The sequence below is a fragment of the Phalacrocorax carbo genome, chromosome 27 (genome assembly GCF_963921805.1).
Source record: "Phalacrocorax carbo chromosome 27, bPhaCar2.1, whole genome shotgun sequence".
Lineage (NCBI taxonomy): Eukaryota > Metazoa > Chordata > Aves > Suliformes > Phalacrocoracidae > Phalacrocorax > Phalacrocorax carbo.
In genome coordinates, this window is record NC_087539.1 from 744,921 (window position 1) to 768,926 (window position 24,006).

Sequence of the window (24,006 nt, forward strand, 5' to 3'; positions counted from 1 at the left end):
GTCCCGGGCGCGCGCGCGGCGGGTGGAACGATCGCGTCCGCCGCTTCCCCCCGCGCGCAACAATGTTACGGCGGCCCCGCCCGCGCGCCTTCCCGCCTTCCGCCGGCCACGCCCCCCGCGCCGCCGCATTGGCCGGGACCGCCGTGACGTGCCGTGCGGCGCGGGAGATTCCTTAAAGCGACAGAAGCGAGCGGCGGAGACCCGCGGGGGGCGGGACCGGGGTCCCCCCCCAGAGCTGGCGGGGCGGGAGCGCCCGGGCCGGGTCCCCCGGGGGAGGGGGGGGGTCCGGGGCCACCGGGCGGGACCGGAGCCGCAGCCGCCGGGACCGGGCACCGGAGGAGCCGCCGCGGGCTCAGAATCAGCCCCACGGCCGGGCCCGGAGGCGGCATCGCCGTGGGAGGGGGACGGGACTCGCACCCACGGGCGCCGTCCTGAACACGCGGTCCCACGGGCACGGTCCTGCACAAGCAGACCCGCGCACACGGACCCGCACACGGACCCGCACAAGGCCACGGGTGGGACCCCGCCGGGTGGCGCTGGGAGCGGTTGGGTGCTGGAGATGCCCCGCCCAGCAGGAAAGGATCGGGGTCCCCCTGGTGTGTGGGATGGGGGTCCCTGTGTATGCCCAGGTTTGGGGTCCCCGCCTGTGTACGTGCAGAATCGGGGGGTCCGCGTGTCTGCAGGATCGGGGTCCCCCTGTGTGTGCAGGATGGGGGTCCCCGCCTGTGTGAGTGACGGGGTCCCCCTGCCTGCACCCCATCCTGCACGAGTGGGTGGCCTGGGCTTGGGGGGTGGGGGGTCCCCATCCAGTCTCCCAGCCATACTGAGAACCAAGTCCGTGTCCCTGGGGCCACCAGGACAGCGCAGAGAGCGGGGGGCAGCACACCCCTACACCCCTATTCCCCTCCCCGAGCTGGGGGGGTCTCTGCATCCCCCAGGAAGGACCCCACAACACCCCACCCACCCAGGGCAGAGCCGAAGCGTGTGACTGGGGCTGACAGGGCGCTGCACACACGTGCACACACGTGTTCCCCACGCAACTCAACCGGGGGGGGCCGGTTCCCCCCCTTTTGGGGTGGGACTATGCAAACAAGAGCCGCTTCATATCCCCCATCCCCGTCCCCTTCGCCTCTCTGCCCCAGCGGTGCCCGAGCGCGTGGGGAGACGAGGACGGTGGGACCATGTGGGTGCATGGGGTGATCGCGGTGTTGGGGACCCTCCTGGTCTTGGCCTCGGCTCAGAGTCGTAAGTGGGGTTGGTGGGGACACGCTTGATGTGGGGGGTCCTGGGCGGGGGGCGTCCGGGCAGCATCCAGAGCCTGACACAGGGATGTTTGGGATGGTCCCAGCCAGCGAGGGGGCTCGCGGGGCCAGGGCGGGCAGCTCTCGGATCCCCACCACCCTGGGGATTGTGCTCGAGGGGGGAGCAGACCCCCTCTCAAAGCTAAGTCATGCAGGGAGCAGGGTTAGACCCTGCTAATCCCATGGGTGGGGGCTGCTTGGAGGCCACGGGGAGCTTGTTTTGGGGTGCCCATCCCTCTGCAGGATTTGGGGGGACCTACAGCCCTCTGGGAGTGGGATGGGAGGTGGAGGTCTCCGTCCCTTTGTGCCAGGGGGGATCTGGGGGACCTACAGCCCAAGGTGAGTGGGGTGGGAGGTGGGGGGTCCCCATTCCTCCGTGTGAATGCTGTAAATGGGAGGGGGGACCCTGTGCTGCCTGCAAATGGGGGGACCCCCATCCGCCTGTGAGTGAGGGGACATGGAGGGGACTCGGCAGCCCCCTGAGAGTGGGGGGCCGGGGGGAAGCGCTCGCCCCGTCTTGCCCAGGGCTGCCGGCGCCGGCTCAGCTGAGAGTCACATGAAAAGGCTTTGGGCAGCGCTCGGCGCCATGTGATGGGCTTTGCCCCGCACGCGGCTTGGCCCGAGCCTGTCACGTGGCCCCCGGGGTGCCCAAGGGTCGGGGGGACCCGGCCGGACGCCCCGTGCAGGTGTCGGATCGGGGCCACCCCGCGCGGGTGCTCCAGGTGCCACACGCACCCTCTCGCCCTCCTCCCGCAGGAGCCGGTGGCCGGAGCCGTGGCCGGAGCCAGCCCTGGAGCGGGCGGCCGGCGCCGTTCCGGAGCTGGGACGCGCGGCTGTACCGGCCGTGGCAGGAGGGCACGCAGCAGCAGCAGGACTGCTGGCGAGGTGGGTGCCGGGACGGGCGCCGGGGACCGTGCTGGCCCTGGGCGCTGGCCCTGAGCCGCTGTCCCCGTGCCTGGCAGGCGGCGACATCACCTTTGACATCAGCAATGATGCTCCCACCATGGCGGGTGCCGAGGCCACCTTCTCCATCGCCCTCCGCTTCCCCAGCACCCAGGCGGTGCTGCCCGACGGCCGCATCGTCTGGAGCCAGAACTGCACCGTCAATGGTCAGCACCTGCCCAAACCCCCTCCCTGGCCCCACGCCCCGCACCCCCCTCACCCTCTGCTCCCCGCAGGCACCCGCGTCACCCAGGGCGAGCCCGTCTTCCCGGAGCAGCCGGTCCAGGGCGCGGATGGCGTCTTCCCCGACGGGCAGCCGTTTCCCCCCAGCACCAGCGGCAAGCGTGGAAAATTCGTCTACGTCTGGTGGACGTGGGGTGAGGCTGGCACCGACCCCCGCTGGGGACTGGGGGGTCCTGGAGACAGTGCCTGACCCCCCCGTTCTGCAGGGCGCTACTGGCAGGTGGTGGACGGCGCTGCGTCCCAGCTGACGGTGGGCACGGCGGGGGTGCCACTGGGCTCCTACACCATGGAGGTGGTCGTCTACCACTACCGCGGCCGCCAGAGGTTCATCCCCATCGGCCGCACCAGCACCCAGTTCAGCATCACGGGTGGGTGCCGGGGCTGTGGGGGTGGGTGGTGTGTGGGGCCGACGGGGGAGCCCAGCAGGGACTGGCGAGGTGACAGTGCCCCGTGTCCCCCCCCAGACCAGGTGCCCTTCGCCGTGGACATGATGCAGGTGCAGGGCACGGCGGAGGAAAACGGGCACTTCGTGCGTAACCGCGCCGTCGCCTTCACCGTGCGGCTGCACGACCCCAGCCACTACCTGCGCGACGCCGACATCTCCTACTCCTGGGACTTCGGGGACCAGAGCGGGACCCTCATCTCCCGCAGCACCACCGTCACCCACACCTACCTGGAGACAGGGTCCTTCACTGCCCAACTGGTGCTGCAGGCCGCCATCCCCCTCAGCCCCTGCGGCACCGCCGCGACCCCCGTTGCGGACCCCACCACCGGGTCGCCTCCGTCGGAGGGACCCACGGCCACGCAGCCCGCTGACACCACACCGAGCAGCGCCGGGGCAGCCAGCACCGGTAAGGGAGCACGGAGCCATCCCCACTCCCGTGGGTGCTGGGTGCCTGGGGGTCCCAGGGGCACCCCCTCCTCCGGGTGCCCCCTCCATCCTCGCTCTGCCCGCAGGACCCGCCGCCTCCAGCTCGCCAGTGGAGCCCACGGGGGGATCGGTGGCCGCAGCCTCGGTCCCCACTGTCACCGAGCCCGTCCTCCTGGCACTCAGCACCACAGCAGACGCTGCCGGCGGAGCCGCGGGTACCGACCCCACGGCCGTCTCTGCCGCGGCATCCGCAGACCCCCTGCTACCCACCTCGGTGGCCCCAGCTGGGGATGTGCTGGCCACCTCGGCCCCGGCAGCTGCAGGGGGAACGGTGGCTGCAGGTGGGTGCTTCCCCTGGGGCAGGGCCACATCAGGGGCTCCCCAAGGGCTCGGTCCCCCCTTGCCCTTCCTCAGCATCTTCCCTGCCTCCTGCTTCTCCTGCAGATGCGGCAGCAGCTGGAGCCACGGCTGGAGCCACAGTTGATGCCACAGCTGGAGATACAGCTGGATCCACAGCGGAATCCCTGGTCGAAGCCACAGCTGGAGCGACAGTGGGAGCTACCGTGGGAGCCACAGCTGTATCCCTTGCCGCTGCCACAGCTGGAGCCACAGCTGGAGCAACCGTGGGAGCCACGGCTGTATCCCTTGCTGCCGCCACAGCTGGAGCCACAGCTGGAGCAACCGTGGGAGCCACAGCTGTATCCCTTGCTGCTGCCACAGCTGGAGCCACAGCTGGAGCAACCGTGGGAGAAACAGCTGTATCCGTCGCTGCTGCCACAGCTGGAGCCACAGCTGGAGCAACCGTGGGAGAAACAGCTGTATCCGTCGCTGCTGCCACAGCCGTGCCCACGGTCGCCCCTGACGGCACGGCCGAGGCGCTGGTGCTGGTGAAGAGGCAGGCGCCGGCTGCCGAGCCCACCGGCTGCATCCTCTACCGCTACGGCACCTTCTCCACCCAGCTCAACATCGTCCGTGAGTGCCGGGCTGGGGGGGCCGGGGGCGGCCTGGGGGGTCCGAGCCGGCTCCGACACCGCGTCCCGTTGCAGAGGGGATCGAGAGCGTGGCCATCGTGCAGGTGGTGCCGGTGGTGCCGGAGGGCAGCGAGAGCAGCGTGGAGCTGACGGTGACGTGCGAGGGGAGGTGAGGGCAGCCGGGGCCGCCGGCCTGGGGACAGGGCTGGGGATGGGACGGGGACCACGCGCCGGGGCTGGGGGGGGGTCCGCGGTGGCCTGACGCCTGCCCGCAGCCTGCCCGAGGAGGTGTGCACCGTGGTGGCGGACGCCGAGTGCCAGACGGCGCAGACGCAGACGTGCTCGGCCGTGGCGCCGGCCCCCGGCTGCCAGCTCGTCCTGCGCCAGGACTTCAACCAGTCCGGCCTCTACTGCCTCAACGTCTCCTTGGCCAACGGCAACGGCCTGGCCGTGGCCAGCACCCGCGTCGCCGTCGGAGGTGGGAGCGGGGCAGGGTGGGTGGGTGGGTGGGGGTCCCGTGGGACCGGAGGGTGCTGAGCTGCCTCTGCCCACAGGCGCTGCCCCGGCTGCCGGCAGGACCACGCTCTTCGTGGGGCTGGTGCTCATCGCCGCCGCCCTGGGCACCGCTGCCTACACCTACAGGTCAGGCTCTGCGGGGCACCGTGGCGTGGGAGGGGGCACCATGGCGTGGGAGGGGTACCGTGGTGTGGGGGTCCACCATGACCTGGAGGCCACCACAGCCCCACCGGCACTGGCACTAAGCCTCTTGCCGTGTCTCTGCCCCACAGACGTGTGAAGTACAGCCCGCTGCTGGTCATGGCCCCCCCGGACCCCCGGCCCCGGGGCTGGCTGCCCCCCGGCTCTACCCTCCGCCTCCTGCTGCGCCAGGCCTTTGGGGGGGCTCCCAGCGGCGAGAGCAGCCCCCTGCTCCGCACCAACGCGATCTAGGGCCCCCCCACCCCGCGCCGCCCCCCGCCTGGCCCGAGCCCCCAGGACCTGGGGGGGCCGCAGGGGTGGGGGGACGCGCGGCCCCGGCCTCGACAACACCAACATTAAAGGCTCAGCTCAGCCGGTGCCTCTGCCTGGTTGTGTGTCTTGGGGGGGGGTGTTTGGGGGTCCGGGGCACCTGCGTCCTGTGGGGGGGGCCAGAGCTGAGCCCGCTGCCCCCGTGGTCAGCACAGCCGGCACCTGTCTCACCATCAGCTTTATTACTGCAAGAGGCACTTGAAATTGGGGGGGGAGTAATAAATAGGGTGGGGGGCTGGCGGGGCAGGGGGCTCCGGCCACCGCGGCACATGTGGGGGGGCCTCGCGCAGCCCCCTCCCACCCTGGCACAGCACCCGCGGGTTCTGAGCACCCCTGGGTGCGGGAGGGGGGCACACAGCTGCCACCCACCCCTGCTGGGGACGCGCAGAGCGGAGGGGCGGTTGGTCCGGGGGGCTCGATGGGGGGGCTCCCTCCCCCCCATCCCGAGCCCCTCAGGCCTCGGGGGGTCCCTTCTTGAGGCCGAAGAAGCTGGAGGAGCGTGGCGGCGCGGCCATGAGCATCGGCGTCTGGTTCTTGTGGGTGATCTTGATCTGCAAGACAGAGGCTGGGGCTGGCGGGGCCGGGGGGGCCGACACTCTGGGGGGGCCCCGAGGTGCTCAGCGGGGGCAGGGGGCCACCAGCGCCCCACAGCTTGGAGGGTTGGGGGTCCACCTACCGTGCAAGGTGGCTGCATCCAGGGCTCCCCGTCGATCTGCATGGGCAGGGGCTTCAGCGTCCTGCAAAAAAACCCACACCCCCGGGTCAGTCGCTGCCCCAGCCTGCCCCCCCCACGCCTCCCTGGCCCCCCCCAGGACCCCCGCTCACCGCAGGGTGATCTCGGAGCAGGTCGCCAGCCGCTTGCCCGCGCTCTTCAGCCCGGTGTAGATCTGCCCCATCTCCAGCACCCCCTCCAGCCCCACCACCTCCAGCCGCCGGTCGCTCAGGTCTGGGAGGGGTGGGGGGGGGGGGGTCAGGGCTGTGTGTGGGGGCAGAGAAGGGGGGGGTGTCCCATGGCGCCCCACGCACCCTGCACGCAGGTCTTGAGGGTCTCGGCGTCGGTGATAGCCGGGGGCTGCCCGGCGCCCGCCGCCCTCCTCGCCTCCCCCAGCGCCCGCTTGGTCTCGCCCCAGAGGTTGGAGCCTCCGTGCATGCTGGGGATGTTCAGCACCGCCAGCCCCGCCAGGGCCCCGCTCAGGTCCAGGGGGGTCCCGCAGCACTGGGGGGGGGTGGGGGGTGGCACATCAGGGTGGGGCAGGGCAGCCCCAGGCCACACACCCCCCCCCACGGGATGGGGGGACCGCTCACCTCCACGCTCAGACACTCCTTGAGCTTCTTGCAGGTGGCGAAGATGGTCTCGGAGGTGGCGAACTCGAGGTACCACAGCTTGTTCTTCATCCTGGGGGGGGACACACGTTGTGGGGGAGCTGGGGGGGACGTGGGGGGATGGCCCCATCCCCCACCCACCTGCTGTTGAACTTCTCCGGGTACTTCTCCCGCATGACGTGAAAGCGGTGGGCGATGGAGGCGTCCTGGGGTGGGGGGCAGAGGGGGGGTGAGGGCCTGGGGGTGGTGACGGCCCCCCCCCGTGCCCCCTCACCCCACGCACCACCCCGATGGAGAAGTAGTTGTTAATGATCTCGTAGGGCACCGGGTCCCCCGCGGCCGCCGGGTCCTCGGGCAGCACCTCCACCCGCCACCGGTCCATCTGCACCAGGCTGCCGCCCTCCATCTCCCGCAGGATCTTCACCAGGTCCTCCCCGGTGTAGCCTGCGGTGGGGGAGGGGCCGTGGGACGGGGTGGGGGGCCGTGGGGTGCGTGTGTGTCCCCCCACCATCCCACCCCACTCACCTCCCCCCCAGCGCAGGCAGCGGGCCAGGTCGTTGCCGGTCCCCAGGGGCAGCACAGCCACGGGGGGCCGGCAGGGCAGGTTGGCTTTATCTGCAAAGAGAGGGGGGGGTCAGGGGGTCAGGGGGTCGGGGGAGAGCAGCACCCCCCGGGAGGGGTGGGCAGCACCCACCGATGGCGTCCAGGATCCAGCCCACAGTGCCATCGCCACCGCACACCAGAATCCGAAAATCTGGCACATCCCGGAAGAAATTGAGCCTGGGAGGGAGAGAGGGGGGGTCAGGGCAGGATTGGGCCCCCCGCGGGCCCCACACTGTCCCCCCACAGCCCCACTCACCCGGGGGTGGGTCCTCCCTGCTGCAGGTTATAAACCTGCCGGGGGTTGAGCAGATACTGGAACTTCCGCAGCACCCTGGGGGGAGAGGGGCGCTGGGGGGGCTGGGGGGGCCGGGCGGCTGCCCCTCCCCATGGGGCTGATGGAATGAGCCCCCCCGGTACCCCCGGGCCCCCCTTTACCTCTCCCCCTGCTTCCCTCCGCTCTTGGGGTTGACGAAGACGAGGAGCGGGTGGGTGTCGGGCACGGGGCTGACCTGTGGGGTGCGGGGTGAGGGCTGTGCCCCGGCCCCCGGGGATGGGGGGGGACACGGGGAGGGTGTGGGGGGACACGGTGGGGTTCGCAGCTCACCCGCAGCGCCTGGCCCTCGGGGGTGGTGAAGACCTGCGGCATCTCCTCAACCGGCGTCCCGCTGCCGTCCCGCTGGCTGTCCTGCCTCTCCTGCGAGCACCGGCGGCACCCCCAGCTCAGCGGGGGCCTCGGTGGGGAGTGGGGGGCAGTGTCGCCACCGGGGGGCCCAGCAGCCCCTGGGGGAGCCCCCCCAGGACCCCACTCACCAGCAGGACGGGGTAGATGGCGGCGGGGGGCAGGATGTGGTCCCGCAGGACCCCACAGTCGCAGGCGGGGGGCACGAGGGACAGGCACTCCTCATGGATCTGGGGGCAGAGGGGGGTGAGGGTGGCTGTGGGGGGGGGGGCGGGGGCGGCAGGGACCCCCGCCACGGGGACGCACCCACCTTCAGGTGGCACCAGACGCAGTGCAGCCCCGTCAGGCTCTGGAAGCTCTTGATCTTCTTCTGGCACTTGCCGCACTTGCCGGCCTCGCAGCCGCCCTTCACCCACACGTGGGCCTGGACCTGCGCAAGCCCCCCTCCCCGTCACCCCACAGCGGGGGGCCGGGGGGGGGCTCGGCCACTGCGACCCCCCGCCGGGCGGGGTGGGTGGGGAGGGCGGATGGACGGACAAATGCACTGGCGGATGCACGACTTGACAGAGGAGCGGATGGACGGACAGGCGGACACACACGGACAGACGGGCGGGCGGGCGGAGGTGGCTGGGAGGGGTGGACGGCGGGTGGAGCAACAGGTAGGTGGACAGAAGGGTGAGTGGACGGACAGATGGGTGGACAGGCGGATGGACAGGCAGGCGGACGGCCGGACAGGCGGACGGCCGGACAGCGGCGCCGGGGGCCACTCACGCCGGCCTCCTTGCGGGACTTGGCGTAGGTGCTGATGCAGCTGGGGGGGGCCCGGCGGGCGCAGCGCTCGTGGACCGTGAACTTGCAGACTGGGGAGGGGGTGATGGGGATGGGTGGGGCAGGGGCGGGGCTCACCCTGGCCCTACCCCCCCGGCTCCACCCCCCCCACCTCCCCGACCAATCACAGCACCGCCCCATCCAGCCGGTCGGCCAATGGCAGCCCACCCTCACAGCTCCCTGGCCGGTGGGTGGGGCGTGGGGTGTCCCACGCCCGTGTGGGTGGGGCAGGGTGGAGCTTCTGCACAGCTGGAGGGGCGGAGCCTCCTACAACCGCTGCATCCGGAGCATCCCCACCCTATTCCCACCACCACATCCCTGTCCCCATCCTGACCATCACCCCAGTTCCCACCACATCCCTGTCTCACCCCCACCCCATCCCCATCCCATCCCCATCCTGGTCTGGCCACCATCCCAGTCCCCACCAGATTCCTGTCCCCATCCCCACCCCACCCCACCCCCGTCCCACCCCCGTCCCGTCCCCGCTCACAGGTGCAGCAGAGCCCCTGCTTGCGCAGCCCCACCAGCAGCGTCTCGCACACGTTGCAGTACACGGGGCGGTTGAAGTGCTTCAGGCGCCACATGTGCTGCCCGTCGTCCTTCATGTGCTGGGGGGGGACGGGGTCAGGGGGTCCCCGGGCAGGCGGGGGAGAGGACATGGGGTCAGGGGGGCGCCGCCCGGGGGGGGGCCCGGCGCAGCGGCACCCCGGCACTCACCACCTCCAGCCCCAGCAGCACGAGCAGCGGGATGTTGGTGACCCCCCCGCGGAGCCACTCGGCCAACGACACCGTCCCGCTGCCGTCGTAGTCGATCTCCCGCATCATCTCCTGCAGGATCTGGGGGACGGGGGGGGCTCAAGGGGGGCGCAGGGCTGGGGAGGGGGCAGCCCCCCGCCATCCCGGTGTCCCAGCTCTGCTCACCGGCTTCAGCTCGGTGACATCCCAGTCCAGGTACTGGGCCACGCGCATCATCTGGGTGATGATCCGATCCACCTCCTGGGGGGACAGTGTCAGCGGGGGGGGGGCCCGGGGGGGCCCGGCCGCAGCCCCCCCTCCCCGGTGCTCACCGAGCTGTCCAGGAGCCCGTTCCCGTCCTTGTCATACAGCTTGAAGGTGACTGCGGGGGAATGGCGGGGTGAGGGGACCCTGGCGGGACCCTGGCAGGCCCCTGGGGACCCCCGAACCCCCCCGTGACTCACACTCCAGCTTGTCCTCGGGGCGTCCCCCCTCCAGCAGCGAGAAGTAGCAGGAGACATCGTTAATGCAGACGAGGTCGGTGCCTGCAGGGAGAGACCCCGATGAGACCCCTGGGGCGCCCTGGAGCACCCTCCCCCGGCCCCCCCGGCCCCCCCCTCACCCGCCCGGCTGCCCGGCGGTGCCGCGGCCCCGCTCTGGAAGGAGGCGAAGAGGTGACGGCAGAGCGGCTCCGGCACATCGTCCGCCTCCAGGTAACTCCGCAGGAACAGCGTGAACCCCTCGAAGTCGACGCACTGTGGGGGGTTGGGGAGCAGAGTCAGGATGGGGGACCCCCGGTACAACCCCCCCCGGTCTGGGCCGTCCCCGGGGGGGGTGTGGGGGGTGCCGGGGCCTCACCTCTCCCTGGCGGTGCTGTGACAGGGCCCCGCCGCTGTAGAAATCCTGCAGCACATCCTGCACCTTCCTGCTGCTGTCTGGGGGCAGAGGCGCCGGCGAGGCCGCTCCGGTGCGTGCACACGCGTGTGCCCCCCCTCCCCATCCCGACACGTGTGCACGCGGCCACGTGGGTGAGGCTGCCGTGTCAGGCACGCACACGCGTGTGAAGCTGCTCCGGAGCGTGCTTGTGCACGCAGAGCTGCCCCAGTGCATGCAAAGCCACCGCCATGCGTACATGCAGGCGTGTGAGGCTGCCCCATGCACACACACGCATGCAGAGCCGCTGCCATGCATGCACACGTAGGTGTGCGAGGCCACCCCACGCATGCACATATAGGCAGAGTCACCCCCGTGTGTGCACACGCGTGCACAGCCACCCCCACACGTGCACACAGGCCTGTAAAGCTGCCCCTATGCATGCACACACATGCAGAGCCACCGCCACGCGTGCACACGCATGTAAAGCCACGCTCAAACATGCACATGGGTGTGTGAGGCTGCCCCCGTGCATGCACACGCGTGCAGAACCATCCCTGTGCATGCATACAGGCGTCTGGAGCTGCCCCTACGCACGCACATGCACGCAGAGCCACTCCACGCATGCACACAGGTGAGTGAAGCCACCCACACGTGAGCACACGCATGCAAAGCCACGCTGACATGCGCACGCAGGCGTGTGAGGTCACCCCTGTGCACACACACGCGTGCAGAGCCATTCTGTGCACGCACACGGGTGTGTGAAGACACCTCGTGCGTGCACACGCGTGCAGAGCCATCCTGTGCACGCACACAGGACTGCCACGCACGCACACACGCGTGTGAGGCCACCTTGCGGACATACATGTGCAGAGCCGCCCCCGCACGTGCACGCAAGCAGGCGAAGCCGCCCCCGTCGCCCACCCACGCGTGTGCAGCCGTCCCCCCACGGGCACACGAGTCCGCTCCCGTGCATGCACACGCGTGTGCGGGTGTGGGTGGCTGCAACCCCGAAAAACGGGGTCCCCGTGTGCGTGTCCCCACTCACAATCCAGGTACTTCTGCAGCTGGGCGAACTCCTGGGGGCTGAGGGTGGCCCAGTCCCGGCCCTCCTCCATGGCTGCGCGCTGGCGGGGGGTGCCCACGGTGCTGCGGCGGGGGTCGGGAAAGGGGGTGCGTTGGGGGCGGGTCGCCGGCAGCGCCCCCACAACCCGCGTTCACCCCCCGCCACACGCCGCCGTCACGCGTGTGAGCTCCCGACGCGTGGGGCTGAGCTTTGAACCCCAGGCGGGGTGCGGCGCCCGGCTGGGGAGGGGCACCCATGGGTGACGGGGGACACACCGGGGTGACACCGCGCTACGAGACACCCCCCCCGCGCCGGGCTGGGTGATGCTCCCCCCCCCCCAGATGTGTGCCAGATGTGGAGGGACAGCGGTTGGGTGGGGTCCTCTCCATCCCCACGGCACCCATGGGTGGGACCCTCTGCTCGGTGAACACCCCCAGGGTGGCAGCTTGGGGGGGGGGGCGCGGGTTGCTCCCACCCCCGTGGGCCTCCCACGGGGCTGAGTCACGCCGGGACCCGCCCAGCACCACGTCCCGGGGAGAAGGGGAGGGGGGGGGGAACCGGGACCAGGACGGGACCGGGACCCCCCAGTGCTCCCCCCAGATCGGGGGACACGGAGCCCCTCCCCGGTCGCGCGGCGACCCCGCGGGGGGGGACGTCCCTGCGCTCGGGCATCCCCGGTGCCTCTTCCTTCCCCTTCCCGTCCCCCCACCCCCGCACGGCCCGGTACATCCCAGTACATTCCGGTAGGGCTCGGTACGGCCCCCCCCGTCCCGCCGGAGCCCCCCGGGGCCCCCCCCCGGCGCATCCCGGTGCTTCTTCCCGCACGTACCTGGCGGGTCCCGCGGCGGCTGGTCCCGGCCCGGCCCCGTGACATCACGGCGGGGCGGGGGCGGCAGCGGCTGCACGTGCCGCCGGGGATGGGGGGGGGGGGCAGCCCCGACGGCGGCGGCGGCGGCAACCGGGGGCGGCAACGCCGCCTGCCCCTGCCCTGCCCGCAGCGCTGCCCCTCGGGGGGCCCCACGCGCGACCGCACCCCCCCCCCCCGCACCCCTCTCCTTGCACCCTCCCGCCGCCGTTTCCTCCCCGACCCGGGGGGTGGGGTGGGTGAGGGGGGGTCGCACCGGGGCAGGATCGGTCCCGGGGGACCCCACAGGGGGGGCAAGGGGCTCACACACAGCCCTCCCCCCCCGGGGCGGGGTGCAGAGCGGGACGGGGTGCGGGGCCCCCGTGGGCCCCCCCCCCCCGCCTGGAAATCCCCCGCGGCGGCTGCGGGGGCGGGAGGCGGCCTCCGCTTCGGTGGCTCACGAAGCCGCCCCCCCCCCGCCACGCGTGGGGCCGGGGTGTCACATCCGCCCCGGGCGGGTGGGCGAGGCGTGGGGACCCCAATCCACCTGCGGGCTGCCCCGCCCCTCCCGGGCACGGAGCTTGGGGAGGGCCGGGGTACCCCCCCGCGATGGTGACCCCCCACCCCGAGACGGGGCCCTCCCGTGTCCCCCCGCCCTGGGGGCGCTGGGGCGCGGCGGGGCCTGGAACAGAAAGCGGTTGTGAAAGCGGGGAGGGGGGGACGGACCCCCATGTCGGGGGAGGGGGGACACGACCCTCGAGCGGCCCCGGCCCCGGGGGCGGGTCGGTCCCCATCCCGGGGGGACCTTGAGGGGGGTCCGCATCCCGGTGGGTGCCTTGGGAGGGGGGTCCCCATCCCGGGGGGCTGCCCGAGGGGTCGGTCCCCATTGCGGGGGTGCCCCGGGGTGAGTCCCTATCCCGGGGGGGGGGCTGCCCGGGGCTGGTCCCCATGCCGGGGGGTCGCCAGTCCCGCTCCCGAGGGGGGGTCCCTATCCCGGTGGGGTGCCCGGGGGTCGGCTCCCGTGCCGTGGGGGGTCAGTATCCATGCCAGGGGGGGTCTCCGTGGCCGAGGGCGCCCCGGGGGCCGCGCTCCCCCCGCGCTGGCGCCGCTTCCTCCTCCCCCGCCGTATCGCGGGGTGCGATCGGGGACGGCGGTGGCGGTTTGGGGGTTCCCGTCCCACAGGCGCGCCGGGGGGAACCTCAGGGGCCGCGAGCGGGGAGGGGGGGCGGCCGGGGGACAGACGGACGGACACACAGACACCGCCTCCCCTCCGCCCGGCGGCGCAGCCGGGAGGGGGATCGGGGACACCGCGGTGGCCATGGTGGTGGGCCCGGAGAGGGGAGGGCAACGGGACCCCCAAAGCCGGCCTCACACCCCCCGCCTGGGGTCACCATGGCAACCTCGCACCTCGGAGGGGTGTTGGGGGTGCTGCCCCGGTGCATGGCGGGTGTGCGCCCCACACGAGGCGCTGTCTCTTTAAAAACAAAATGGCCGCCCGCGCCGCGCGGCGCCTCCGCGGCCACGCCCGGCCGCCGCCGCCGCCACTTCCGGGGCGGGGCTGGGAGGCCGGAAGTGTGTCGCGCTCGCAAGATGGCGACTCCCTATGTGACTGACGAGACCGGTGAGTGCGGCCCGGCCCGGCGCCGTGGGGCGGGCGGCTCTCGTGGGGCGGGGCCCGGCCTCGTGGGGCTGCTGCGTCCCCGCATCCGTGGGGCGGGACCCAGCCCCGGTACCTGCGGGGCCGGGTGCCGCCTCCCCGGGCTCTCCGGGGCCCCGTCTGCCCCGTCTGCGCCCCCGCCGGTGCCGTGGGGTTGCGCCCCCCTCGTGTGTACCCCGCGGTGTCTGTGGTGTTCCGCTGTCCTCGTCCCGGGCCTGGGGGCGTGGGGTGTCCTGCGGTGTCGGTGGGACCCCCGCGGGGTGTCTTGGGGTGCATGGTGTGTCCTGGGAGCCCTGCGGCGTCCGTGGGGTGTCCTGGGACACCTGTGGGGTCTGTGGGGTGTTCTGGGGCATCTGTGGGGTGTGTGTGCTGTCCGTGGGGTGTCCGTGGGGCGTCCGTGGGGTGTCCTGGGTCCCCCGTGGAGCACCCCGGGGCCGCCAGCCGACGGCGCCTTGGCCCGGCAGGGAAGTACATCGCCTCAACGCAGCGCCCTGACGGCACCTGGCGGAAGCAGCGGCGGGTGAAGGAGGGATACGTTCCCCAGGAGGAGGTGCCGGTGTAAGTGGGGCAGGCGGCTGGGGGAAAGGGGGGCCCTCCCCTGGGTGGGGAGGGAGCTCCCCCCACGGGGCTGGGGTCTGCCGTGCCGCGAGAGGGGAGCGGAGCTGCCGGAGTGTCCCATCCCGTCCCCAGGCACCCTGGACCGTGGCCCCGCCACTCCGAGGGCTGCGTGCGCTGGGTTACGTCTTGAGGTCTCAGTCTCTTTCCAGGTGCCTGAGCAATTCCGACCCCCTCACCCCTACCCTATAAGCCGTATCCTGCCGGTACGTATTGACTCGTGCCGCGGCCCCCCGCGGGGTGGCCGTGCGGGTCCAGGCCGTCCGCGGACGTGAGGAGGACCCCGAGCGGCGGCGTGTGCCGGGGTGCGGAGCTCGGCAGCGCTGACCCGCTCCGAGGGTGGCTGCTCGGCCGCTGCGTGGCGGAAGGAGCAGAGCCCACAGCTCCCCCCGGGGCAGAGCCGGACGCGGGGGCTGCTCCGTGGCGGGGGCTTTGCTGGAGGCACCAAACGATCCTGGGGTTTGGCGACGGGGTCTTTGGTGCCACACCGGGGGTCCTTGGCACCACCCCGCGGCCCTGCGGAGGGACGGCGGGGGAGAGGCGCCTTCACAGGCTCTCGTTCTGTGCAGGTACGAGAATAAATATGTGAAGTTTTTCAAAAGCAAACCCGAGCTGCCCCCGGGGCTGAGCCTGGAGGCCACCGCGCAGCCCGGCAAGCAGCCCGGCAAGGCGGAGAGCGGCGAGACGGGACTGTCCAAGGCGGCGAAAAGGAACTTGAAACGCAAGGAGAAGAGGAAGCAGCAGCAGGAGAAGGGCGAGCGGGAGACGGACGAACTGATCCAGGTGCTGGAGAAGGCCTCTCTGTCAGGGGGTGGCAGCGGGGACAAGGGGCCGCCGGGGGACAGTCAGGCGGCCGTGCCGCAGCCGGCCTGCGGCACCAGGGCCCCCACCGAGGGAGAAGCCCCCGCCTCGGAGAAGAGCAAGAAGATCAAGAACCTGAAGAAGAAGCTGCGGCAGGTGGAGGAGCTGCAGCAGCGGCTCGACTCGGGGGAGATAAAGCAGCCGACGAAAGAGCAGCTGGAGAAGCTGGGACGGAGGAAAGCCTTGGAGGAGGAACTGCGGGACCTGGAGCTGGACTTGTAAGGGGTGGGTGGGGGGTTCGGGGGGCGCAGGGACGCGGCGGGGTGGGGAGGGGCGCGGGTGGCGTCCCCAGCGCGCAGGCTGCCCGGACCGAGCGCCCGGCCGGGGATTTCGGTTGGGCGGGTGCTGCTGTCGGTGGGTTTATTTTTTTTTTTCTGAGAACGGTTGTTCCCAGCTATCGGTGTTAGAAACCCGGCGCCTCTCGAATACCTCTCTCCTCTTTTTTTTTTTTTTTTGTTTTTAATAATTTTATTTGGGGTGGGACCGGGCGGAGCCGTGCTGCGTCCAGGGCGGGGCTGCGGCCCCCTCCCCCCCGACCTTCCCAGCCCCTTGTGTTCTGTGTTGCGGCCTCTCTCTTCCTTTATTTTTAAAAATCATGCAATAATAAAATTGCAGTAGTGACCCGGCGCCGGGAGCTCAGATCTGCCTTTCCCCGCGTCGGGGGGGCTCCGAGGGACGTGGTGAGGGCAGAGCCCAGCGCCAGCCCCCCTGCCCCGGCAGGACCTGTTTCTTACAAAGGTGGGGATCTGGAGGGGTCCCCATCTGTGCCCCCTCACTGCTGGCTGCTGAGCTCTGGCGGTACTGGGGGGCTCACGCTGCACCCCCAGGATGCTCTTTAATGCAACAGCCCCGGTACAAGCACAGTGTGGGTGTGGGTCAGGGGGCCCTTCCGTGGGAGGGGGGTTGATGTGGTCCTTTGGGGGCTCAGGGCAGGGCTGGGGGGCCAGAGAGGCCCCACGGTGGGGTGAGATCCCCCTGCGGTGGGGTTAAGGCTTTTGGGACCCTCCACAGCAGAGGGGGAGCTGGGCTGGGCCCACAGTGTGTGCAGAGCTTGGGTAGGTCCTACAAAAATAAAGGGGAAACTTTATTTTTAAGGGGTCTCTTCTGGTGCCGGAGGCTGGGTGGGAGCTGGGGCATGGGGTCAGGGCTGCACCCCCCAGGGTCTGCCCTCTGTGGGGCTGGCGAGGGGCAGGGGCTGCAGTGGGTATGGGGCTGGCAGCAGCAGTGGGGCAGGCCATGGGGCTGGCAGTGGTAGGGCGGGCTGTGGGGCAGGCAGCAGTGGGGGGGGCACTGGGTTTGGTTCACACCAGGGGACCCCCCCACAGCCCCTGGGGGTCCTCAGCCCCTACATGCCTTAAAGCCCCGCCTCCCCTTAGCCACACCCCGGGGGTGGGGCATACGGCACCTCATTTGCCTATTTAAAGAGGCAGGCACAGTGGGAGTGGGGGGCCCTAGCACCCCCAAGGCACGTCGGTGGGGCGCTCAGGGGTGCTCAGGGGCGGCGGCGGGGCGGGGGGGCAGTGAGGGGTGTGGTGGAGCCGCAGTCGGCATCAGGGGTGGCGGCGGGGCCCGGCGCGGTCCCGCTCTCCAGCTGCCGGTCCCGCAGGCTCCGGATGTAGCTCTGGGGGAACACGGGGGTCAGCGCGGCCCCGCGGCCACCGGCACAGCCTCGCCGGGGCACGGACTCACCGGGGCCAGCACGTCGCCCGCGTAGCGCTTGACGGGGGGGGGCTTGCGGCGGTAGGTGCCCTCGGGGGGGGCCAGGCTCTGCCGGCGCTTGGCCTCCTTCTGCCGGATGCGCAGCAGCTGCAGCCGCTTCTGCCGCCGGCTGAGGATGACTGTGGGGAGCGGGGGCTGAGCCCTGCCCCGCGGCCCCTCCCTGTGACAACTCTGTCCCCACCGCCTTCACCGTCCCCCGGCCGTCGCCGTCCCCGTCCCACGGCCATCGCCATCCCATCACCACCGTCTCCATCCCTGTCTCCCTCCCCACCTCGCCCCCATTCCCACCTCACCCCCACTGTCACCCCCCCTTCCCTGCCATCCCCGTCCCATCCTGACACCGCCCCTGTCCCCATCACCGCCCTGGTCACCATCCCCATCCCTGCCCTCGTCCCCACCCTCCCTCGCCACTCACGATCACCCGCGTGCTGGGACCCCTCCCTGCTGCCTCCCCCCGGCTGCTCCCACCACCCAGCACCCCCCGGGCCAGCTGGGACCGGGGTGCCCCCCCGTGCCCCCCTCCTCGCCCCCACTCACCATCAGTGTGGGAGAAGCCGTCAGCCGTCAGCTTCCACTGGAGCAGGACGGCGAGGAGGCTGAGCGCCGGCCAGGCGCCCAGCACCACCCAGCTGTGCCAGCACAGCGGCCCCGCCGGCGCCAGCCGCAGCCGGTCGTAGACGTAGAGCACCAACGCCAGCGCCTCCACGAAGTAGTCGGCGCAGACCACGACGACGGCGGCACCGAAGACGGCGGTGGAGAGGACGGTCACCGCCTTCGGCCACTGCAGCGCCAGGAGGGCGCAGAGCAGCGCCAGCCCCAGCAGGCTGCCCGCCGGCACCCAGGGGCTCGGCGGCGGCAGCACCGGCGCCGCCGCCACCAGCGCGGCCGTGGCCAGCAGCAGCCCCAGCAGCAGCCCGGTGGTGAAGAGCCCGACGCTGCGCAGCAGCATGGTGACCAGCCCGCAGAGCAGCCCGATGCCCAGGGCGATGCCCGCGCTGGCCTCCAGGCTCAGCTGCGTCTCCAGCACCCGCTCCTTGTAGCACAGGAGGAAGATGACGGTGGAGCCGAAGAGCAGCCCCGAGAGGAACATGATGGCCTTGAAGCAGCGGTACCCTGCCACGGGCGCGGGGGGCGTCACCGCCAGCTGCTCTGGCTGTGCCCCACGGCGTGCCCTGCGCCACCCCTTCTGGCTGTGCCCCACAGCGTGCCCCATGGCCATGCCCCCGCCCCCAGCCTGGGGGGGCTCCCCACTGCGCCACCGCAATGCCCCTCTTCTTGTCCCCCCCATTCCCTGCAAGGTCCCTCGCCTTGTGCCTGCCGTGCCCCCCAGCCGTGCCCCCCAGCCGTGCCGGTGCTCACCGAAGCAGCCGCAGACGAGGCCAAAGAGGGCACCGAGGGCGCAGAGGGCGGCTGGGACAGGCTCGTAGGGGGGCCGGTGCTCCAGGGTGCAGCGGGGCGCAGGGGGGGCACTGGCCTCCATCGCCCGGGGGCTGGGGGGGGCGGTGCTGAGCCCCCGCTGCCCCGCCCGGCACCCAGCCCCACTCTCAACCCTGCGGGTGGTGGGTGAGAGTCCCCCCCTCCCCACACCCACATCTGGCAGCAGCACCGTGGGGGGGCACATCTGGGGGGAATGTGGCTGGGGGGAATGTGGCTGGGGGCTGGTGGCTACTGGGAGCACTGGGCTGGGGGCACTAGAAACTGGGGAGCTGCTGCAGTGGGGAGGGCTGCGAGTAGTGGGGGCTGCTGGGAGGGGGAACTGGGAGCTACTGGGGAGAGCGAGCTGGGGGCACTGGGAGTGCTGGGCTGGGGGAACTGCGAGCTACTGGGGAGAGTGAGCTGGGGGCACTGGGAGTTGCCAAGGGGACGGGGCGGGGGGTAGTGCTGTCTGGGGCTGCCGCACTGGGAGGGCTGGGGGCACTGGGAGCGCGGGGGGCCGGGCGGGAGTGCTGGGGGCACTGGGAGGGCTGGGGGCACTGTGAGCGCGGGGGGCCGGGCGGGAGGGTTGGGGGCACTGGGAGCGCGGGGGGCCGGGCGGGAGGGCGGGCTGGGGGCACTGGGAGGGAGGGCTGGGGGCACTGGGAGCGCGGGGGTCCAGGCGGGAGGACTGGGAGCGCGGGGGCACCGGGGGCGCCCATCGGTCCCGCCGCCCCTGCCGGGACTCACCCACTCGGTGCCGGTCCCGGGGGTCGCGGTGGGGCCCGGCCCGGCCGCGGAGCCGAGACTCCGCCGGGGGCGGGGGCAGGGCGGGGCGGCCGGGGGTCCCGCGCGGGGACGGGGCCGGGGCCGGGCGTGGGGCGGGGGCTGCGGTCGCGGGTGGGCGGCGGGGCCGGGTCCAGGCGTGGGGCGGTGGCGAGGCGGGCCTGGGGGGGCTGCGGGGCGGGGGTCCCTCCTGTGGGGCCGGGGGGGACACGGGCGTGGGGCGGAGTCCCGCGTGGGCGCCCCGGGGCGCGGGCACGTGACGGGGTCGGCGCAGGGCGCCTGGGTGCCTCCCGGGGCGGCCAAAGGGTTAACGGGAGGGGTGGCGCTGCCGCTTTAAGGGGCGGGGTGCGCGGAATGACGCGCCGGAGCCAGGCCCCGCCCCCGGAAGTGGGAGGTGGCGGCGGCGGGCGGGAGGAAGGCGGAAGTGAGGCGGGTTGAGGGACCCGGGGGGGGGCGGGAGGCGGCGGCGACCCCCCCCCCCCGCCGGCACCGGCACTGTGAGTCCCCGCCCCCCCCCCCGGGCCCCCCGCCGGTCCCCGCCCGCCACGGGGGCGGCGGGACCCTGAGCAGCGGCGGAGCCGCGCTTTAGGGGTGAAATTCCCCTGGAATCGGCCTGATGGCGTCACCGGGCGGAGGGGGTGTCCCGTGAGCGCCCGGGGCCGGGCCAGGGGGGTTCCCTGGGGCCGGTGCACGGGGGTCCGGGGGGCGGGGGGGGGTGGTCCTCGGGGCTGGGGGGGAATCCCTGGAGCCGGTGCGGGGTCCCGTGGCCGGGAGGGCTCTCTAGGCCTGGGGGGTTTCCCTGGGGCCGGTGCAGGGGGGTCCTGGGGTCGGGGGAGTCCCGGGTCTGGGGGGGGCTGCTGGGCCTGCGGGATTCCCCGGGGCCGGTGCGGGGGGGCGGTGTCCCGGAGCCGGGAGGGTTCCCCAGGGCTGGGGGGATAGTCCCGGCGCTAGGGGGGCTCTCGGGGATGGCGGGGGCTCCCGGGACCGGCGGGGGCTGTGCTTATCCCACTCTCGTCTGCAGGGCCCGGCAGGATGGCCGTGACCTAGGCCCGGCCCGGGGCCGCCGGGATGGAGCAGCTCCGGCAGCGGGAAGCGACTGCGGCCGAAGGAGGCACCGGACCCGGCTGGAGCTCGGAGCCCCCCGGGAGCAGCAGCCACCCCGCAGGGGACAGCACTGCCTGGAACGGGAGCTGTGGCCGCCCACCCACCCCCGGCCCTGAAGACGATGGTGACCTGCCCTTCCCGGGCCCCCGGTGCTCCTGCTGCTGCCGGGGGGAGCCGGCCACCCCCCCGAGCCCCGTGGCCGGGCGGCGTGAGGGGTCCTGCAGCCTGACCTGCCGCAACTGGGCCACCACTGCCCCAGCGGTGCCGCAGCCCCGCGGGCGGGAGGAGGGCGAGGAGGATGAGGATGGCGTGGGGAAGGGGTGCCGGAGGACACGGAGGCGGCAGAGGCATCGCTCGGCCCCCAAGGAGAAGGAGGATGGCAGCCGGCGCGAGAGCGGCGCGGGCAAGCGGCACCGGCCGGTGCGGAAGAGGAGCCGCGGGGACGGGGCTGAGTTGCCGGGGCCGGTGGAGGAGCTGGCCGGCTGCCGGGGGCTGCTGGCGGCGGCGCTGGCCCAGGCCCGCAGGCTGGGCGCGGAGGCCAGCGGGCGGCTGCTCTGCTCCTGCTGCCACCTCAGTGCCCGTGACCTGGGCTGGGTGCAGGCCGGCGTGCGGAGCTGGGGCCGGCGGGTGAGCCAGCGGGCCCGGAGCGGCTCTCTCAAGGCGGCCCGGTGGCTGCGGACCGGGGCAGGGCTCTTCCTCCGCCTGCTCTGGATGCTTTGCGCACTCCTCCTCCTCCTCCTCATGCTGCTCCTGGGCAGCCTGCGGCTGTGCTGGCGCCTGGGTGCTGCCGCGCTGGCTGCCGGTGTGGATCGGCTGGGCAGGAGCCAGCGGGCGGCCCAGCTCCTCGCGCTCCTGGACGTGGCCGTGCTCCGCAGGACGTGGGGGCTTCTCAGGGAGAGCCGGACGTGCCGTTACCTCTGGGACTGGCTGCAGAGGCGGCGAGCTCCCCCCTGGGTGCCCTGGGGGGGCCAGACAGGCGGGCTGGGGGACGCGGTGCCCGGCCCCGATGCGGGTGCTCCCACCGCCGGCTCTGGGGAGGAGGTGAGCCGCTTGCTGGCCATGGCGGAGGTGCCCGAGGAGGAGCTGAACCCCTTCCAGGTGCTGGGCGTGGAGGCGACAGCGTCGGACGCCGAGCTGAAGAAGGCCTATCGCCGGCTGGCGGTGCTGGTGCGTGGGCGGCGGGGGGCTCTGGGTGTCCCCCCACAGCCTCGAGATGTGGCGCTGAGATTTCCTGCTCCTCCCAGGTCCACCCGGACAAGAACGAGCATCCGAGGGCAGAGGCAGCATTCAAGGTGCTGCGGGCGGCCTGGGACATTGTCAGCAGCCCGGAGAGGAGGAAGGAGTACGAGATGTGAGTGGGCTCAGCGGTGGGATGGGGAGAGTTTGGGGGTGCTGTGTAGCCCCCTGCCCCCCGCCGGCTCGCCCCCGTGCAGGGTCTGACCCTGGTTTCCCCCCCCTCGCAGCAAGCGGATGGCGGAGAGCGAGCTGACGAGGTCCATGAGCGAGTTCCTGAGCCGGCTGCAGGACGACCTGAAGGAGGCCATGAACACCATGATGTGCAGCAAGTGCCAGGGGAAACACAAGTAGGTCCCGAGGCCGCAGTGCAGTGCCCTGGGGGCCCCAAAGCGCGGGGGGGCGATTTGGGGGGCGGGGGGCAGAGCCAGTGTCGCTCCCGCCGGGGTCGGAAACACCTGTCCTCGCCGCAGGAGGTTCGAGATGGACCGAGACCCCCTCAGCGCCCGCTACTGCGCCGAGTGCGGCGGGCTGCACCCCGCCGAGGAGGGCGACTTCTGGGCCGAGTCCAGCCTGCTGGGGCTGAAGATCACCTACTTCGCCATGATGGACGGGAAGATCTACGACATCACAGGTGGGTGCCGCCTCCCGGAGCCCCCGGCCCAAGCGGGTGCCGCCGGCCGTCCCCCCCGCGCCGGGGCGGCGTGACCGGCGGCTGCCTGTCTCTCGGCAGAGTGGGCCGGCTGCCAGCGCGTGGGGATCTCCCCGGACACCCACCGCGTCCCCTACCACATCTCCTTCGGCTCGCGGAGCGCCGCGCCGGGCGGGCGGCAGAGGTTGGTGACAGGAGAGGGGCCGGACCTCCGTCCTGGGTGGGGACGGAGGGCTTCGGGCTCTGACGGGACCCCCCCAACACCCACTTTCCCCTCCGCAGGAGTGCCTCCAAGGGCAGCCCCACCTCGGCTGCTGACCTGCAGGACTTCTTCACCCGCATCTTTCAGGGGAGCTCAGGACCGATGCCTGGGGGGCCCTTCCCACCTCCCCCCTCGCCCCCGGGGGCCGCAGCCCCCCCTGGCGCCCCCCCGAGGGCCGAGGGCGCAGCCCCCAAGGGCGACGCGAAGCACAAGAGGCGGAAGAAGGTGCGTCGGCCGTTCCAGCGCTGAGCAGCGCCGGGCAGACGGGGCTCTGCTGGGCACGAAAAGGGCTCTTTCGAATAAAAAAAATTCTATTTTTCTTTTTTTTTTTTTAAAAAAAGTAATCTCTATATTTAAAAGTAACCAGGGAGCTTGCAGGCTGACGCAGCCAACGCAAGCAGGAGGAGCTCTGTGTTGGAGCCAGCCGTACCAAAGAGCCCGGTGGGGCTGGGCAGGCAGGCGGGGACCAGGACAGACAGACAGACAGGCTGTCAGGTCTCTTCAGGGTTATTGCAGGCGTTCGGGTGACGCAGCTCGTGGGGAGGCGGCTGCTGGCGCCGCTCTGGAGGGAAGGGAGCTGTGGCCGCCCCCAGTATCGCAGGGTGCCTTCCTCCCCACGCTGGGGCTGGGGGGTCCCCGCACGGCGGCTCCCCCACCCCGATGAGCCGCTCCTTCGGGCACAGCCACAGGGCTGAAGCTGCCGGGGAGGCTTGGAGGGGGTCCCACGAGCCCCCCCGCGCTGTGCCTTGTCCCGAGGAGCTGCAGCCAGGCAGCCTCTGCCAGCGCCATTGCAATAACTTTTTTTTTTTTAAGCAGATTGTTCCTTTTCACTCGTACGGATCTATTTATTACCGTGTGCATCCGCTTTCTATTAACATAGCCGTGTATATCAGCTGCGCTCCTCCTCCTCACAGCGCTGCCCGGCCGGGGCCCCGCTGTCACCGCCCGGCTCCCCCTGCCCTGGTTTTGCTTTTCCTGCCTCAGCTTTGCTGGAGGGACCCTCGTCCCCTTCCCTCAGCGCTGGGGACGAAGAGCAGCTTAGTATTTTTTTAAAGAAGCGCTGCTGAAAGCTCGAGCTGCACGGCGAGGGGGTTTTTGCAGAGACGCGAGGGAGCGTCCGGCGCCTCGCCGAGCGATTGGCGTCTCCCGACCCTCCGAGCCAGGCAGGGACGTGGCGGCTGTGCCCGTCCCTCGCAGGGAGCAACAGCGCTGGGGGGGCTGCACGAGGCTCCCCAGCCCGCGACCGCTCGAGCGGCGCTGAAACGCCCCGAGAACCGCTGCCGTAGGCCACGATTGCTTTTCACTAACCTTTTTGTACTCCCAGACTGGAGCAGCTGGGTTTTAAATGGTAGTGTACCTCTTTCTTATCACTTTTGTTAAATTAAAAGTGCGGTTTGAA

At 72.0% G+C, this 24,006-nt stretch overlaps 5 protein-coding genes across 6 annotated transcripts; 3 read left to right on the forward strand and 2 right to left on the reverse strand.

Annotated features, from left to right (window-relative positions):
• The first annotated feature begins 10 nt into the window (after window positions 1–10).
• On the forward strand, window positions 11–5,401 carry PMEL (premelanosome protein). Its single transcript, XM_064474522.1, has 12 exons — window positions 11–1,245; window positions 2,058–2,186; window positions 2,264–2,410; window positions 2,480–2,620; window positions 2,693–2,854; window positions 2,951–3,337; window positions 3,444–3,698; window positions 3,802–4,329; window positions 4,404–4,497; window positions 4,604–4,806; window positions 4,883–4,970; window positions 5,117–5,401. Exons 1-12 carry the CDS (start codon window positions 1,182–1,184, stop codon window positions 5,274–5,276), a joined length of 2,358 nt encoding a protein of 785 aa, XP_064330592.1. The 5' UTR covers window positions 11–1,181; the 3' UTR covers window positions 5,277–5,401.
• Window positions 5,402–5,515: 114 nt separating this feature from the next.
• On the reverse strand, window positions 5,516–13,442 carry DGKA (diacylglycerol kinase alpha). Its single transcript, XM_064474523.1, has 24 exons — window positions 12,291–13,442; window positions 11,444–11,544; window positions 10,381–10,457; window positions 10,145–10,277; window positions 9,987–10,067; window positions 9,855–9,904; window positions 9,709–9,783; window positions 9,505–9,624; window positions 9,278–9,395; window positions 8,731–8,819; window positions 8,270–8,389; window positions 8,091–8,189; window positions 7,885–7,974; window positions 7,716–7,789; window positions 7,537–7,611; window positions 7,372–7,457; window positions 7,203–7,292; window positions 6,961–7,121; window positions 6,819–6,883; window positions 6,660–6,750; window positions 6,381–6,570; window positions 6,180–6,300; window positions 6,031–6,091; window positions 5,516–5,905 (listed from the first exon to the last, which is right to left on the reverse strand). Exons 2-24 carry the CDS (start codon window positions 11,511–11,513, stop codon window positions 5,807–5,809), a joined length of 2,235 nt encoding a protein of 744 aa, XP_064330593.1. The 5' UTR covers window positions 11,514–11,544; window positions 12,291–13,442; the 3' UTR covers window positions 5,516–5,806.
• A 128-nt stretch (window positions 13,443–13,570) lies between these two features.
• On the forward strand, window positions 13,571–16,064 carry PYM1 (PYM homolog 1, exon junction complex associated factor). Its single transcript, XM_064474535.1, has 3 exons — window positions 13,571–13,926; window positions 14,427–14,520; window positions 15,147–16,064. Exons 1-3 carry the CDS (start codon window positions 13,698–13,700, stop codon window positions 15,658–15,660), a joined length of 837 nt encoding a protein of 278 aa, XP_064330605.1. The 5' UTR covers window positions 13,571–13,697; the 3' UTR covers window positions 15,661–16,064.
• LOC135317908 (transmembrane protein 198-like) lies at window positions 15,878–19,405 on the reverse strand. Of its 2 annotated transcripts, XM_064474532.1 has the most exons (5): window positions 19,321–19,405; window positions 18,517–18,647; window positions 17,695–18,270; window positions 17,128–17,276; window positions 15,878–17,059 (listed from the first exon to the last, which is right to left on the reverse strand). In XM_064474532.1, exons 2-5 carry the CDS (start codon window positions 18,635–18,637, stop codon window positions 16,931–16,933), a joined length of 975 nt encoding a protein of 324 aa, XP_064330602.1. In that variant the 5' UTR covers window positions 18,638–18,647; window positions 19,321–19,405; the 3' UTR covers window positions 15,878–16,930. The 2 variants fall into 2 exon arrangements, with proteins under 2 accessions (XP_064330602.1, XP_064330603.1); XM_064474533.1 differs by having other exon boundaries at window positions 15,878–17,276.
• A 309-nt stretch (window positions 19,406–19,714) lies between these two features.
• Window positions 19,715–24,006, forward strand: DNAJC14 (DnaJ heat shock protein family (Hsp40) member C14). The gene is made up of 7 exons (XM_064474524.1): window positions 19,715–19,853; window positions 20,378–21,627; window positions 21,705–21,811; window positions 21,924–22,043; window positions 22,167–22,327; window positions 22,427–22,529; window positions 22,628–24,006. Exons 2-7 carry the CDS (start codon window positions 20,425–20,427, stop codon window positions 22,854–22,856), a joined length of 1,923 nt encoding a protein of 640 aa, XP_064330594.1. The 5' UTR covers window positions 19,715–19,853; window positions 20,378–20,424; the 3' UTR covers window positions 22,857–24,006.

Coding starts and splice junctions, on each gene's coding strand:
- PYM1 (XM_064474535.1), top strand. CDS start 13,698: ATGGCAACCTCGCACCTCGGAGGGGTGTTGGGGGTGCTGCCCCGGTGC. Junction 13,927..14,426: donor CTATGTGACTGACGAGACCG/GTGAGTGCGGCC, acceptor TTGGCCCGGCAG/GGAAGTACATCGCCTCAACG. Junction 14,521..15,146: donor CCCCAGGAGGAGGTGCCGGT/GTAAGTGGGGCA, acceptor CGTTCTGTGCAG/GTACGAGAATAAATATGTGA.
- PMEL (XM_064474522.1), top strand. CDS start 1,182: ATGTGGGTGCATGGGGTGATCGCGGTGTTGGGGACCCTCCTGGTCTTG. Junction 2,621..2,692: donor CTACGTCTGGTGGACGTGGG/GTGAGGCTGGCA, acceptor CCCGTTCTGCAG/GGCGCTACTGGCAGGTGGTG. Junction 2,855..2,950: donor CACCCAGTTCAGCATCACGG/GTGGGTGCCGGG, acceptor GTCCCCCCCCAG/ACCAGGTGCCCTTCGCCGTG.
- DGKA (XM_064474523.1), bottom strand. CDS start 11,513: ATGGAGGAGGGCCGGGACTGGGCCACCCTCAGCCCCCAGGAGTTCGCC. Junction 10,278..10,380: donor CACAGCACCGCCAGGGAGAG/GTGAGGCCCCGG, acceptor AACCCCCCACAG/TGCGTCGACTTCGAGGGGTT. Junction 6,571..6,659: donor AGGAGTGTCTGAGCGTGGAG/GTGAGCGGTCCC, acceptor ACCCCCCCCCAG/TGCTGCGGGACCCCCCTGGA.
- LOC135317908 (XM_064474532.1), bottom strand. CDS start 18,637: ATGGAGGCCAGTGCCCCCCCTGCGCCCCGCTGCACCCTGGAGCACCGG. Junction 18,271..18,516: donor CCTCGTCTGCGGCTGCTTCG/GTGAGCACCGGC, acceptor CGCCCGTGGCAG/GGTACCGCTGCTTCAAGGCC. Junction 17,060..17,127: donor CGGGCGACGTGCTGGCCCCG/GTGAGTCCGTGC, acceptor GTGTTCCCCCAG/AGCTACATCCGGAGCCTGCG.
- DNAJC14 (XM_064474524.1), top strand. CDS start 20,425: ATGGAGCAGCTCCGGCAGCGGGAAGCGACTGCGGCCGAAGGAGGCACC. Junction 22,044..22,166: donor AAGTGCCAGGGGAAACACAA/GTAGGTCCCGAG, acceptor TCCTCGCCGCAG/GAGGTTCGAGATGGACCGAG. Junction 22,328..22,426: donor GAAGATCTACGACATCACAG/GTGGGTGCCGCC, acceptor GTCTCTCGGCAG/AGTGGGCCGGCTGCCAGCGC.